Source organism: Macaca thibetana, chromosome 7, assembly GCF_024542745.1.
Source record: "Macaca thibetana thibetana isolate TM-01 chromosome 7, ASM2454274v1, whole genome shotgun sequence".
In the NCBI taxonomy this organism is placed as follows: Eukaryota; Metazoa; Chordata; class Mammalia; order Primates; family Cercopithecidae; genus Macaca; species Macaca thibetana.
Genome location: NC_065584.1, coordinates 133522533 through 133538766, shown reverse-complemented (window position 1 = coordinate 133538766; position 16234 = coordinate 133522533). Strand labels below are relative to the sequence as shown.

General features: G+C 37.1%; 2 protein-coding genes across 3 annotated transcripts in view; one reads left to right on the top strand and one right to left on the bottom strand.

The window, feature by feature from the left end:
• The window catches only part of GALK2 (galactokinase 2), a 258318-nt gene extending 258054 nt beyond the window's left edge, over positions 1 to 264 (bottom strand). Inside the window, exon 1 of one of the 2 annotated variants that reach the window (XM_050797180.1) lies at positions 2 to 264. In XM_050797180.1, coding sequence (XP_050653137.1) covers positions 2 to 21 — 20 coding nt within the window. In that variant the 5' untranslated portion in view covers positions 22 to 264. The remainder of the gene's footprint in view (position 1) is intronic. The other variant, XM_050797177.1, reaches the window with a different exon arrangement.
• The window catches only part of COPS2 (COP9 signalosome subunit 2), a 495307-nt gene that overhangs the window by 463450 nt on the left and 15623 nt on the right, over positions 1 to 16234 (top strand). The window contains exons 2-4 of the mRNA XM_050797221.1: positions 380 to 493; positions 12391 to 12504; positions 13166 to 13243. Coding sequence (XP_050653178.1) covers positions 380 to 493; positions 12391 to 12504; positions 13166 to 13243 — 306 coding nt within the window. The remainder of the gene's footprint in view (positions 1 to 379; positions 494 to 12390; positions 12505 to 13165; positions 13244 to 16234) is intronic.

The window sequence follows — 16234 nt, the reverse complement described above, 5'->3', positions numbered from 1 at the left end:
CCTGTCATATAGGACGGGCATGTCAGCCTTTTCTCCGCGAAAGGCTTCTGATCCTAAGCTGTCTCTTACTTTCACCGGAATGAGACGCTTCCGGAGTCCGAAGCAAGGGAGGAGACTGCTCCCTTACCCAGGAGGCTGGAAACTGCTCGCTACGAGCGCAGTTTCTGACGCCCTTTGGCTGAGACCCGCAGCACCTGACGATGTCCCAGTTGCTAGGTTTAGTTGCTAAGGCACCCACCGCTTCGGAGGAAAAGGGGGGCGGTGCAGTCTCTTTTGGAGTCGTAGCGAATCATCTAGAGGTCGAGATAATTAGTTCCGGCAGGAAACAGCTCCTCTAAGAGGGACGGGAAGGCGGAAAGAAGCTGAGACTGACGCCTCTGAGCCGCGGAGGATTGTGGGAGGAGGTTGTCTCCAATTTCTCCTCCCCCTCCCGGCCAAGATGTCTGACATGGAGGATGATTTCATGTGCGATGATGAGGAGGACTACGACCTGGTGAGGCGCAGGGAATGGAACTCTGGGGGTGGAGATGTGTCTAGTTTTCAGGGTCCGGTCTGGACCGGCCGCGGCCTCTCCCCGTAGAGCATGTGCCGTTTCCAGCCTCTCTCAGTGCAGTGACAGGACTGGTTTACCTCCTCCCCGTTCCCGCACCGGGCCCGGGCCCTGCTTCTCCAGCATGGGGGAAGGGAGGTCAAAGCAGGCAGCGAAGGGGGTCCCGGGCCTTGCGCTCCGAGTCTGAGCGCCTCTTCGGTTTACACGGATGCCCCGGCCCCAGGCGTTCGGTCTCTGTGCCTCATGCCTCCCCACGGCGCGAGCCGCCTCGGTGACCATGCTGCGGTGTAGGCCCTGGCTTTGCCCTTTCGGGCCCAGCGTTCGGGCCCCCACTTCTTCACACTTGAACTGAGCGTTCAAATGTGCGAAATGCTAGGAGAAGTCTGAAAACTGGGGGGTCCTTACTGCTCCCGGGCCTGACCGCGAAACGCAACTTGTGAGTCTCCTAGAGACGTAGCTTGTCCAGGGCCGGTTTTGGTCCGAGGTAAGTGTGTAGTGGAGAGTTCAGAGCAAGGATAATTGAAAAAAAGGTAGTTGAACTACTTTTTTAGTTCTTTATAAAGAAAAGCTGAGGAGGAGGTTTTGCATGTGGTGTTTTTGGGGGACGGGTGTAAGGTAATTGAACCCATAGCTTTTCCCTTAGAAATTTTCCAGTATACAAAGTTTAAAACAGCAACAGCATAGAAATAAACGAATTTATCTGACTGAATGGAGATTTTTAAAGATTCAGAGCTTCATTTATTAATGGATTTACAAGTTTGAATAACGTTTGCTGTTCAAAAACATCGTGTGGAAACTGAAAATTATCTTGACCCAGAATTAACGTCAACTTTGCTTTGTTTCTTTATTTTGGGGGTATTTCATATGGTTCTTTTATGGTGATGCTGCATTATCATAAAGTTACAAAATATATGTTTTGGGACGTCTGACTCATTTTAAGTGCCAGAGATTGTCAAAATATTAATACATTGTTTTGAATTAGTCTATAACTTCGTGTGTATTTTCAGTTTTTTGCATTTTAAAATAAGGCACACTTTGCAAAAGGGAGAACGGAAATTCTCGCTATTATCTGAAAGCCATAGTAGAGATTTTTATAATTTTTAAAGTTAAATGTGGTTTCGCTAATAGTTATGGTTTCTACCTTACATTTTAGTTTGTGCAAGCCAGTTGTAGGCAGTGACTTCAGTTCATTAATATGTATCTATCCATTTTTACTTATTACCTGTTTATTCATATTACAGGTGTTTTCTTTTAAATGTGCTTGTATTTTTTTAATTGATTCATAGTATTTTGTACATATTTATGGGGGGTTTTGTTACATGCACAGGATATGTAATGATCAAGTCGGTATTTAGTATATCCATCACCTTGTGTTTTTATCATTTCTGTGTCTTGGGAATATTTAAAGTCATCTCTTCTAGATATTTTGAAATATAAAATACGTTTTAACCATAGTCACCCTCCCCCGCTATTAAACATTAGAACTTATTCCTTCTATCTAACTGTTGGTTTGTACACATTAACCAACTTCTCTTCCCCACTGCTCTTTCCCCCCACACCCTTCCTATCATTCTACTTTCTACCACCATGAAATCAACTTCTTTTGCTCCCACATCTAAGTGAGAACATGTGATAATTGTCTTTCTGCGCCTGGCGTATTTCACTTAACCTAAATCTCCAGATCCACGTTGCTGCAAATTGACAGATTTCATTCTTTTTTATAGCCAAATAATATTCCATTATGTATATATACCACATTTTCTTCATCCATTTATCCATTGCTGGACACTTAGATTGATTCCCTGTCTTTGCTGTTATGAGTAATGCTGCAGTGAACATGGAGTGCAGGTATCCCTTTAATAGACCTATTTTCTTTCCTTTGGATAAACCCAGGAGTGGATTGCAGGATCTTATGGTAGTTCTACTTCTAGTTTTTGAGAAATCTCCATAATGGCTATACTAATTTACATCTCCATCAACGGTGTAGAAGAGTTCTGTTTTCTCCACTTTCTTGCCAGCATTCTATTATTTTTGGTCTTTTTGATGAATAACCATTCTAATTGTGGTTTTGATTTGCATTTCTTTGATGGTAGTGATATTGAGCTTTTTTTTTTCATGTATATGTCGGCCACTTGTATGTCTTCTTTATTTATTTACGCATGTGTATATTTTTAGAGATGGGATTTTGCTGTGTTACCCAGGCTGGGCCCAAACTCCTGGGCCCAACCAATCATCCCGCCTCAGCCTCTTAAGTAGCTGAGACTACTGGCACTTGCCACCGTGCCCAGCTGTATGTCATCTCTTGAGAAATTGCATTTGTATTATTAGTTTGTGTTTGTAGATGTTTCTGCTTATCTCCTTCCTAAACAATAGTCTGTTGGATACATAACTTATTAGCGCTGTGATTAAGTTGATCATCTTTGAGAATGTAATATAGTAATAGTGAGAATCTTTTTGTCTCGTGAAGTACTTGATTAACTTTTGCAAGATTTTTTATTAAACATACAATGTTTTAACTTGGCCATGTTTTCCCAGCCTTTTAGGGCCTACACTACATGAGCAGTATAACGAAGTTGAATGTATAATTGCTTTAACTTTTTTTTTTGAAACGGAGTCTCACTCTGCTGCCCAGGCTAGAGAACAGTGGCACAATCTCAGCTCACTGCAACCTCTGCCTCCCAGGTTCGAGCAATTCTCCTGCCTCAGCCTCCTTAGTAGCTGAGATTACAGGCGCCTGCCACTATACCCGGCTAATTTTTTGTGTTTTTATTAGAGGCGGGGTTTTACCATGTTGGTCAGGCTGGTCTCGAACTCCTGACCTCAAGTGATCTGCCCTCCCCCCCACCGGCCTTCCAAAGTGCTGGGATTACAGGTGTTAGTCACCACAACCAGCTGTGTCTTAACTTTTTTATGTCTTAAAGTAAGATTTTGCACTACTACATAATAAAATGAAATGTTGGAGTTTTCTGTTGGGTTTTTTGTTTTTCTTCCCCTAGCATTCTATTAAATAACTCTTCCTCCCCCATCTGTCTCTCATCAGGTGTCTAATTGTAAAATTATTTATGATTAATTTACTAACAGTTAAAACTTTTGGTGGCATAAAATTTGTTTAGTAATTTGTTTTTCGTTTCCTTAAATCATATATTTAAAAAAAAAAGATTAATGAAGGAGGTTACCATTTCATGCTTACCTTTTGCCAAAAGAGTTTTTCTTTTTTTAAAATACTTATTTTGTCTGGGATTTTTTTTTCTGTTTATTAGTATTTTTAAAAATCTGCAGAATTGACTTGCTTTCTCAAGATTTATTTTTATTAAAAATGTATTTTTTTTTGAAAATTGATTATCACCTCGTTTTAGTTAAAGTGTTAACTGAGAGCCATGAGTATTGCTGACCACAGTGATACTCAGCATATCTTTATTGGTCGTCCATTGATATATTTTAACACCCTAAATCACTTTGTTCTTCCCCAATCTGGTAGAAATAGGTAGTTAGGATACCAACTGAAAAATTAACTCTGTTTCTGAAACTGTACTGTTTTTACCCAATAGAGTAAATAATGATTTCTGCCCAAGAAGGATCTAAAATAAAACAAACTTTTTTTTTTTTTAAAGAGAGAAATGAATGTAAAAGAAATACAACATACATGTATGGTCATGTGTGTTCTAAGATCTGTTTGATTTTTAGAGGCAGAAGCAGGCATTTCTAAACATAGTAATCTGTGGTAGGCGATGGTGCTAATAAATGACATTTAATGCAATGCTAATTTTACAGGTTTATAGATTATTTGCTGATCCATGATACTAAATAGTAACCATAGTGCCATTCATTAAGTAGGTAAGGCCATTGATAAACTGTTTTAATTCCACAGTCCAATCGTTCTACCATGAAACTTCTAATAATCTTTTTAGAAAGGATTTAAGACAAATTGACTTTATACCAAAAATTATTCTTCAGTAAGTCCTGTTATATGTAGGGTATTATATATTCGAATATATATATATGTTTTTTTGAGGTGAAGTTGTGCTCTGTCGCCCAGGCTGGAGTGCAGTGGCGTGATCTCGACTCACTGCAACCTCTGCCTCCCGCGTTCAAGTGATTCTCTTGCCTCAGCCTCCTGAATAGCTGAGACCACAGGTGCCCGCCACCATGCCCAGCTAATTTTTATATTTTAGTAGAAACAGGGTTTCACTATGTTGGCCAGGCTGGTCTCGAACTCCTGACCTCAGGTGATCGACATTCCTCGCCCTCCCGAAGTGCTGAGATTACAGGCGTGAGCCACCATGCCCAGCCTGTATTTGGATATAATTATTTAAATGTATTACAAGGAAAACATTGTCTAAAAGTTAGAATAATTCCACTTGGTTAAATATATGACCAGCTGTGAGCCTCATTATATTCCCCTAGTCAAGCTCATCGTTGGGATTAGGGAATAAATGTTTCCTAGTATTGTTTTTCTTGTCTTAATATATAGCAGTTTTATTTATTTATTTTTTAACTTTTAGGTTCAAGGGTATGTGTGCAGGTTAGTTATATAGATAAGCTCTTATTACAAGAGTTTATTATACAGATTATTTCATCACCCAGGTACTAAGCCAAGTACCCAATAGTTATTTTTTCTGCTCCTCTCCCTCCTCCCACCCTTCACCCTCAAGTAGGCCCTTGTGTCTGTTCCCTTCTTTGTGTTAATGAATTCTCATCATTTAGTTCCCACTTGTAACAGAGAACATGCAGTATTTGGTTTTCTGTTCCTGCATTAGTTTGCTAGGAGTAATGGCCTCCAGCTCTACCCATGTTCCCATTATTTTTTATGGTATAGCAGTTTTAATGGTCTGCATTTTTACTACTTTTTCTTTTTTGTGTGTGTGTAGTGGGGAGGAAAATGAATCTTAGCTACAGGATCTCTTACAGACTCTCGTATTTGTCACCCTTTTAATAAGATCAGTAGAAAGATGATGGTCAATTGCCAGTGCTATGTACATAGTGAACATGTATCCAGTATAAATGTTAAGTTCCAGAAATGTCAAAGACAGTATGATCCATATTATCCCAATTTTGTTAGGTGGGAAAAATATAGAAAAATATCTGGAAATAAATTATCAATGGTTTTAATGGGTTTTTTTTGTTTTTTGTTTTTTGAGACAGAGTCTTACTCTGTTGCCCAGGCTGGAGTGCAGTGGTGCAGTTCTCTGCCTCAGCCTTCCAAATGACTGGGATTACAGGCGCAAGCCACTACGCCTGGCTAATTTTTGTATTTTTAGTAGAGATGGGTTTCACCTTGTTGGCTAGGTTGGTCTCGAACTCCCGACCTCAGATGATCCACCCACCTCAGCCTCCCAAAGTGTTGGGATTACAGGTGTGAGCCATCGCGCCCGTCCGGTTTTAATTTTTTTTAATTTGTTTTTGTCTGGCAGACTTTTCACAGGGAACCTATATTGCTTTTATTACTGGGGGTAGGCAGGTTGCAGGGTGTAAATGATGAGCAAAAATGTTACTTTAGAGGCCAGAGAGTGACTCTGTCACTCTTTTTAAAATAGATAATACACGCACATGGTTCAAAACCAGAAAATATAAAAATATGTGCATCAAAGTTTTTTCCTCCATTCTCTTCTTCATCTGTCTGGTTCCCATTCTCGGTAGATAACCAAATACAGATTCTTATTCATCCTCTCTTTTTTTATTTTTTTAACATTGATATAGCATATTATAAATCTTGCTCTGTGCTTTTTAATTTATCTGAGAGATTATTCTGTATTTATGCAAGGAGCTTACTTTTTTTATGGCTGCATTGATTGTATGTATGTACCATCCTTTATTTAAACAGTTCTGTATTGATAAGAATTTGGCCTGTTTTCAATATTTTGAAAAAACAATGTGCAGCTTATTTTTAAAAAATAAGCTAGCCAGATTTTTTCCTTTTTGTAGATGTAGTTGAAAATTAAGAATCAGGTTTGATAAATAAGTTGAGCCATTAAATTGTATGCTGCTGTTTCAGGATACAAACACACGACTCTGGTGAAGTTGGTTTTCTTGAGGATTTCAGAAGCATTACTTGTTGTAATCCATATCAGTATCATTGGAATAATTTTACTACACCTTAAAGCTACTACTTCAAAGAAAAATATTGATTTGGAACTTAAATTGGCAACTTTTCAAAAAGGCCTGTTGTATTACCTCATTAGTGTACCTTGTATAATGAAATTGGAGAGGTTCAAACAAGGATAGCTAAAACAATGGGAGACAACTTTTACATGCTAAGAATAAAATAAAGTTATATACATTAAGTAATAATAAACTTGATTGTTTAATAATAAGCATAAATAAATTTAATAAAAAATAAACTTAAGACTTCACTGGCAACTTAAATCTGTAAACTACAACTATCCAACAAAGTGAATTTGTACTTGTACATTATATCCCGAAATGAACATATGGACCTTAGTGGGAATTAGAAACTTCCTACAGGGTTCAGCCCCCAAATTTGACACAAGAGGAACTAAAGCATAGAGAATGAGTGATTACCTAAATTTACAGGACAAATTTGTGGGAGAGTCAGAACTAGAGCCCAGGTTTTATAGTAGCTCTTTTAGGATGCTAAAACACAAATGTGATTTTATGATAGCTCTACTTGGGAAATATAATTTGAACATTGAAAATTTAGGACAACTTTTTTTTTTTTTTTTTTTGGAAACAGTTTCGCTCTTGTTGCCCACGCTGGAGCGCAGTGTCACTATCTTGGCTCACCGCAACCTCTGCCTCCCGGGTTCAAGCGATTCTCCTACCTCAGCCTCCTGAGTAGCTGAGATTACGGGCACGCGCCCCCATGCCCGGCTAATTTTCTTTGTATTTTTAGTAGAGACAGGGTTTCTCCATGTTGTTGAGGCTTGTCTTGAACTCTGGACCTCAGGTGATCCACCCCCGCTTAGCCTCCCAAAGTGCTGGGATTACAGGCGTTAGCTATCGTGCCCAGCAGACAGTTGTTTTGTTTTGTTTTGTTTTTTTAATTCTAACTTCATAGTTAACAAATCAGCACCCATTAACTTGTGTGAATTTTTTTAAATGCATAACTTTATCAGTAGCTAAACCATAAATGGCTACCTAGGATTCGAATCATGTCTGGTTTTTAAGGATAATGAAACACTGCCCACACCTTTTAGTGTGCCCAGCATCTGGTCAGCTGTTAGACAAGGCTCAGAAAGCATTGTTAATGGTAAGTGTTGTTTTCCTAAAGTACATTTCTTAGGACTTCTATTGGCAATAGATACAAGAGTAAGTAAACGAACTATGGAACTGATCCTGTTCAGCAGTAGCTACATACCTGATATAGTCAAAATTGACCCTGGCTGCTGTGTGTTGTGTTATTTTAGAATGTTTACCCACCTTTTATTTTAATTAACCAAACACTAAGCCTTTTGTAATATCCCAGGCTGTCGGAATACACAGATGAATAAGAAAGTTCCTGCTTCTGAGAAGTTCACAATTTGGCCTGTTTTAACATACACAACTCTATGGTAGAGAGATGCATGTCATATGGAAGCATGACGAAGAAAAAAAATTTAGTTTGCTAAGAAGAGTGATGCTAAGATGAGTTAATGAACACATTTCCCAGCAGTATTAGGGCAGGGAAGTATCTTAGGAGAAAAGCAGAAAGGTTGTTAGGAGGGAAAATGGTTTAGAATTCTAGCAAAAAGAGCAGTTTATGCCAAAGCAGAGATTTAAAATTATGTGACATGTTTGAGAAAGAGTAGATTTTGGTTGTGTGGATGGATCACAAATTTCTTGGGGGAATTATCAGGACATGAATAGTTTGAAACTATTATGGAACTTTAGGGTTTTTTTTTTATTTTTAATCCCTTTTCCAACTGTTCTTGTAAAACAAGTGCTTGTTTATTTTTCATATATTAAACTCTTCATTTGTTTTTAAAGCATTCTTTATATACTAATTAAAATTTCACTTTCTCTTCTGTTAAAAAAACATTTAAACTTTTACAAATTATTATCTCTTTTTCATTTGACATAACTATTTCAGTTTAGCAATACTTACTCAGTACTTCTAGATTTCCTATTCTGAGTTTACGGCATCATGTGTTAGTCAACTCGGAAGTTGACTTTGATAGTCATTATGGATCACTTTATTTTCCTTTATCTTGTGCCCATATGGGCACTTTTATTTTACCTCCCTAACATTGTTTAACATCTTCTGTGTTTATTCCATCATTTATTGTGTCCCCTGCCTTTTCTCCTCATTCTACTTCTTGGGATCAGGCCTTCACAGCTCCTGGCCAGACTTAAGATTATCCAATGGACTACCTCATTGCTACCAGAGTACTCTTCCAGAAACACAAATCTGATTATTTCCTTGTAAAATCTTTTAGAGGCTCTTTATTGAATCCAATCTCCTTGCAAGATTTCTGTTGTCCTCTTCCTCTGTTCAGTACCAGTTCATCTTTCATCAACCCTTTACATAACATCCTGTGCTTCAGCCCAAACTGTTCATACTATTTCAAGCTTCCTTGCATTTACAGATTAATTGCTTTATTTCAGCTGCCCTTCCCCATTGCTGGCGATTCCTATTCATACTTTTATACCTGACTTGGGTATCTTTTTCCTTCCTCTAACTCAGAAGTAGTTGATTACTCCTTTTTGAGATGCCAGTGGACTTAGTATGTGTGTCTATTATTTATTATATTATATTACAGTTTTGTTTGCATATCTGTTCCTTAATAGACCATGAGTACCTTGAGGGGAAGAGTTGTTAATTTGAATTTGTGTGAGCAATAATTAATTGCTGGCATATATTAAAGATCATGATTGTTGAGTATAAATAGTAGAAGCACCTAAACAATATAATTTTTCTTCCAAAGACTTCAAAACATTAGTTTGAAAAATTATGCCTGTGTAATAACTGAAGAATAATTTGCAGTAGTGCACAGCTTGTGATAATTGATGCAGTGGGGTGCAAATGATGGATTAGTGATGTCATGATGGCTGGTTCAAGCCATACGAACATGGCATTGCAGATCATAACAAGGGACTGCCTATTTGTAGTCTATCGGTAGAATATCAGTTGTGCCAATTCTCATGTATATTTATATTGTAGCAATAACATTTGTTTTAAGAGTTGAATTGCAATTATGCAAAAACATTATACATGCCATTTCTTAATCCATATGATATGAAAAACCAAAAGAATATAGTCACAAAATCAAATCTTGTCTCAGTCATTGTTTTGTTTTGGTTTTTGGTTTTTGGTTTTTGGGTTTTTTTTTGGAGTTGTAACATCTAAAGTTTAGAAAATCTCTATCTGAAATCTATCAGGTCCCAGAAGTTACAGGTAACTAGTCTTATTTTAAGTATTCCATGACTGAATGACAAGACACTGTGTGAGAAATGACAGGAAATGTCAAGGATCCTGTTTTTAACAGTGTTATAATTGGTTCAGTAATTTCTAGAAAATTGAAGTTAATCTCTTCCCTTTCTAAAATACTGTTTCTCTTTTGCTAGGAAGCTTCAAAACACTAGTCCTACTGTTGTCATGTATACCTTTCAGCTTCTACTTTCCTCTTCTCAAAACCTGACCTAATTGTTTTTTCTAATTTGTTTTGAGCCAAGAAACCAAAAATAAATGGACTCTGAATTTTTACTTTGTGATCAACATAAATCAGAAATACTTTTCATTTTACTTCCAGGTTCAAGGCTGCATTCTGAAGGTTTAGGTTGCAAAAAAAAAATAATTCTCTGGTTCAGCGAGCTATTCCTCTATCTTTTTCAATGATGTTAAGTGATGTTTTTATTTTAGTTATTGTATGATAAATCATATATGGTAAATCCGTTTGTATTTGTTCCAACTTAATAAAACAATTAGAAAAGAGCTGATTTCCAAAAGCATAGAGTAGGTTTTATAGCTGTGATTCTTTACTCCAAGTCTTCCCTAAAGAATACCCTTAGGCTGAGATCTGAAATGATATGCAGTAGTTAACCAGATGAAGAGAGGTAGAGGTAGAGGTGGAAAGAGACAGGAATAACACATAAAAGTGGGAGAATTTGGCACTTGTTAAGGCCATTGAGTTAAGGCCAGGATGGCTGCAGCAAAGTGAATGAGGGAGAACTTGATAGGATATAAGGCTGGACACCGGAGTCAAGTTTTGATTATTTCGCTCTGGGTTTTAAGAGGAATGGGAACCATTTTTGAGGAGAGGAATAAGATAATTTATATTTTGTGAGAATTATTTCACCTGCTTAACCATAAGGATGTTAGAACTTAAAAAGGAGAATGAGAAGGCTGTTAAAGTTTGTGGAGAGATGAAAGTAGTTGGGTAGGGTAGGGTGGTAGCAACCAGGGGGTTTGGGAGTGGATAGATTTGAGGTTTATTTTGAAGGTAGAGTCAATAAGGACTTTTATGTTCTAACAAATAGTTACCTTCCATTGTTTGTGTTGTTACTACATGTAATATTCTCTTTATCCTCTCTCGTTTTGTCTAGCGGGCAAACTTCCATTTATCTTTCAAAACCCAGCTTTGAAGCCATCACTGTCACAGCATCATTCTGTGTATGGTTGACTTGTTCATTCTTTACTAATTTCTCTTTTTTTTAGCTTGATCAGTTTCTTTGTTGTCAAGCCTAGATTACAAGGGTTAAGAAGTAAATGAGTAATTATGAAACTTACTACCTAGTTTCATCAAGTGATTTTCATATGTTAAACACAACGGAATTCCAGGTCTTAAATCTGTAAGACTGACAGACTCATGTCTTCACACGAGGAGGGAATTATCCTCCAGAGGGCGCACATTACAAAGCCACTCTTGATTACTGAAAAATTCATCTTGTGTTAATGTATTTTTGAGCTTTCGAATAACTTATACACAGCATACCTTTCTTCTCTCCTATGCTTTTATGAGACTGTAACATAATTTTTCCTAAATATCTCATAAAGAAATTTGTTACCTGTTTTTGGATTTAGAAATAACTATAAAACTATTCTTGTCTTTTTGTGTTTGTTTCCAGGTACTATTCTTAATTTGATATAAACTTGCCCTTTGTAATGACTTATAGCTGAGAAGGAAATAATCTTTACCTTATGACTCATAAGATAATGATTTCCATTACACCAATCCATGTGTATTTTGTAATCCTCGTTATTAGACTGAATGTCCTGGAACTGTGTAAAACTCTTGTTTACGCTACAAAATAGTTGTTTTATTCCAGTTTTCCCTTCTGCCTCATTTTTTTCCACTAAGAATTGAACTCATGTAATGGAAAGTCTCATAAAATTATATAAATCCATTTTGTTTTATTTATTTTGATTTGTTATAAAGCTGATTAACATTAGTATAAACAGCTGTTGTATAGTGCACATAAAGCAAATATTCTTACTAACATAATTATATTTAGTGCTAGATGACTTTGCCATGTGTAGATTACCATCCTAGCTAGTTTTAAACCATGTTACAATAATGAAATTTAGACTTGGGGAATAGAAAAAAATTATAGAACCAAAGATTAATAATTAGAACACATCTACATTAGGTTTCCCTCAGATTTCATGACCAACGAAAGCTTAACCAATATTAGGTCTTTGCATTCTTCTTTTATGTTGATTCTATAGAAATTTTAACTTTCATCTGGAAGAAAGAAATGATTATATTCTGCTATACACCCTCTTCCTTTCTTCAACCCCTGGTTTTATATAACAGTTGAATATCAGTGGCATTTTATGTATGTATTCAAGGTTGTTTTGTTTTGTAAAAATACGTGGTCTTTCTGTCTTAACAGCATTCACTTTTTACATTGCTATGTGTAGGGTTTTTTTTTTTTCTTTTAATATTTCTTTCTTTCCAACACAGGAATACTCTGAAGATAGTAACTCCGAGCCAAATGTGGATTTGGAAAATCAGTACTATAATTCCAAAGCATTAAAAGAAGATGACCCAAAAGCAGCGTTAAGCAGTTTCCAAAAGGTTTATATTCTTTTCCATTTGATTCTGTGTGTTAATTTTTTTTTAATGATATGCTAGAACAAATAAGTCCCAGGTGATTTTATCTCAGAAATGTGTTTTGAATACTTAATTATCCTATCAGTTAGCATTAGGCAGCACAAGCATATGTTTCAAAAGGGTTATCCTGATGTTTTTTCCAATCAAGCTGTCTGTGGAGCAGGGCCATTGTCCTGAAAAGCTAGGATGGTTCTGGCAGAAGAACCACCAACATGATGGTCAATAGGTATTATCACTGCAGTCTTGTTTCTTTTGGGGTAAATTACACAGTTGAGGTTTCGTTATTATAAATAGCTTGATTTCTTGACTTACTGTTACACTTATGGATTATTTTTACCATAGGTTGATTATTCGGGGGAAAAAATATTTCAGGAACTGTATAGTAATCAAGAAGTAGCTCTTAATTTTCCTGATGAAGGAACTTTAAGCTTGCTTATCCTTATGTAAGCATCTTACAACTTGTTTTTTTTAGAGACTTAAAAATGACATTGAGAAATGGTGGTATCCTTGGGGAAATGTTTTTTATGTACATAGTATAAAATTAATTCAATACTTACACATTGGACATCATTAGAAAATAATATGTTAATATTAAGATAAACTAAAAATTTCTTCCTCTTTTTAGGTTTTGGAACTTGAAGGTGAAAAAGGAGAATGGGGATTTAAAGCACTGAAACAAATGATTAAGATTAACTTCAAGTTGGTAAGATTTGTTTTGAGGGGAATTAAACTAATGAAATAAATTTTTTAGGTAAAAACCTCATTACGACAAAGTACTATTATATCTACTTTTCTTAAGTACTACTTTGGGTGTGTTTTTATATTTAGTCTGCTTTGCAGTTAGAGCTATAGTAAATACTAAGTTTAAAAAAAAAAAAGATTCCTCATAGGATACAGAAGTTTTCTATTTAAGAAAACTTATTCTTTTAGATGCATTTACAGTATTGGGCTGCTTTTTTTCCCCCCGTTCTGTCACCCAGACTGAAGTGCAGTGGTGCGATCTTGGTTCACTGCAACCTCTGCCTCCTGAGTTCAAGCGATTCTCCTGCCTCAGCCTCCTGAGTAGCTGGGACTACAGGCATGTGCCACCATGCTCAGCTGGTTTTTTGTATTTTTAGTAGAGACGGGGTTTCACCATGTTAAGCAGGATGGTCTCAATCTCCTGACCTCGTGATCTGCCCGCCTCGGCCTCCGAAAGTGCTGGGATTACAGGCGTGAGCCACCATTATTAATAGATTGACTTTTCCACAAAGGATTAGTGTTTACTTTGGAGTTTTAAAATTCTCCTGTTTATTATAAAGGGTTTCTCTTCCATTGACTAAGGCCAAAACATTAGCATTATGCTTATCTCTTCTCATTGTCTCTTACCCCACAAATAATCCATTGGCAAATCCACATGGCTTTATATCCAGTATGACTACTACTTACCGTTTCTACGTCTACTACTCTGGTCCAAGGCACCGTGATTTCTTACCTGGATTATTGCGATAGCCTCTTAACTGGTCTCCTTACTTTCATCATTACCCTGCTATAGTTCTCCACAAGTAGCAGAGTGATCCTTTTACAGTGTAAGTCAGATTATGCCATTCTTTTGCTCCATATCTTCTAGTGGTCCCCATCTCCCTCAGTAAAATCCAGAATTCTTACCATGACCTACAAGTCCCTATGTAAGCTCATCCTTTGCTGCTGTTTTATTTGCTCCATCACTGGCCTTCTTGCTGTTCCTGAAGTCATCCCAAGCACAATCCTGTGTAAAGATTTGTACCTGCTGTTTCTTCTGCCTCAGAAGCTCTTCTCTGTTGTAACCATACAGGTTTTTTCTTCATTTGATTCAGGTGTCTGTTCAAATGGCACCGCTTATCAGGATGGCCTTCCCATGACCACCCGATATAAAATAACATTCTTCCCATCATCACTTAAATTTCTTCTTTGCTCTTTTTCTTCTTTGCATATGTCACCATGTGATCTATTTTTTGCCCCTCTTCACACCACCCCTCCCCCCAAGTAAGTTGTAAGTTCCATGAGAGCAGAACTTTGTTTTATCTGTTGTTATATTCTTAGAACCTATAATGCTTATAAGATGATAGGACTAGGTACAAACATGAATCTTAGATCACTGAAGGAGAAGAAGAACTTTTAAGAGAAAGATAAAATTGAAGCTCAGATTAGCAGGGAGTGAAGCAGTTGGAAGGTTCAGAAACTATGGCAAATAGAAGAATCGCTGATATGTTGCCACTTTCCTTTTCCCCTATTTTTGTATTTCCCATATGATATGTTTCCTCTTCCTCCCCATTAGCTTCTCTATCCCATCTGACTAGTACTTGTTTCCAGGTAACTTCTGCTAATCTTATACCTCCTCTTTTTGAGGTACTCACTCTGGTATCGTTTATCTCACCTTTAATAGGAGGGGCAGTCCATGGCATCTCCTACAGAAGCTGTTCACAAAATGTTTTTGTTCATTTTTTCCCCAAAATATATCAGAATAATTGAAAACACGTTAAATGTTATTAAGTATATTGTATATTGCATTTAAATCTAGTTAAAGAATGAAAATTATCTGCATTATATTTACCCTTTCTACTCCTACTGCTCTGATACTCTCAAAACATTTCTATGTTGCCCAGAGCCCCTGTGCTTTCTTTCCATTTTTTGTTTGCAAGAATATTAAACACAAACATTTACTGTATTCAGATTAATAACTTAGAAGGCTGTGGAAGAAGCACCAAGCGTTTCAAGGAACAGAAATTTGTGATGAAGCAATCATAGTGACATTAAGGGCTGAATGTTTAACTCGTAGGTTCTGTGATTTGAGATAATACCAAGAGTCCCTATAGAAATTCGCTATTTTTATGTACTAGCAGTGGTTTCGTTTTGAATCCATTTGAACACTGTGTTACCCTTAAGACTTGGTTTTGCCATTTTACCTTGAGCAGAGTGGGAAGGAAGGAAGGGAGAGGGTTTTTTGCATTTTATGTTATTTTGTCTACCTTACCTACCTTTTGTTTGCTGTAGCAGCATCTGTGAATAAGTTGTGGTTCACAAGAGTGATTTCAGCTTCTGTACCTGCCCCTCTCGTTTTCTGATTGGACTCAGAGTAGGACCTATGTTGTGTGTAGTGATTTTAGATAGTAAAAAGTTGAAAGAGTTCACTATCAACTGCTCTGGGACCAATTTACCTACTCTTCCTTCAGTCTTTAATTATAATGTAATTGTTTTTTGAATGAGCTATAAATTATCATAACATAAGGAGATAAATTCAAAACTGCAACTTTTTTTTTTTTTTTGAGATGAAGTCTTACTCTGTTGCTCAGGCTGGAGTGCAGTGGTGCAGTCTTGGTTCACAGCATCACTGCAACCTCTACCTCCCAGGCTCAAGCTATCCTCCTGCCTCAGCCTCCAAGTAACTGGGACTGCAGGCGCATGCCACCACACCTGACTAATTTTTGGTTTTTTTTGTAAAGACGGGGTTTCACCATGTTGCTCAGGCTGGTCTCAAACTCCTGGACTTAAGCGATGCTCGTAGCCTCTCAAAGTGCTGGGATTACAGGAGTGAGCCACCAAGCCCAACCAAAAACTGTAACTTTTTGCAAAACTCCTATTTCAGTGCCAAGGTACAGCTTCAAAGTTAGGATAGTCATATTTCTCTGATTTCCCTTTTGCTACAAGATATGTACTGTAATGTGGATTTAGCAGC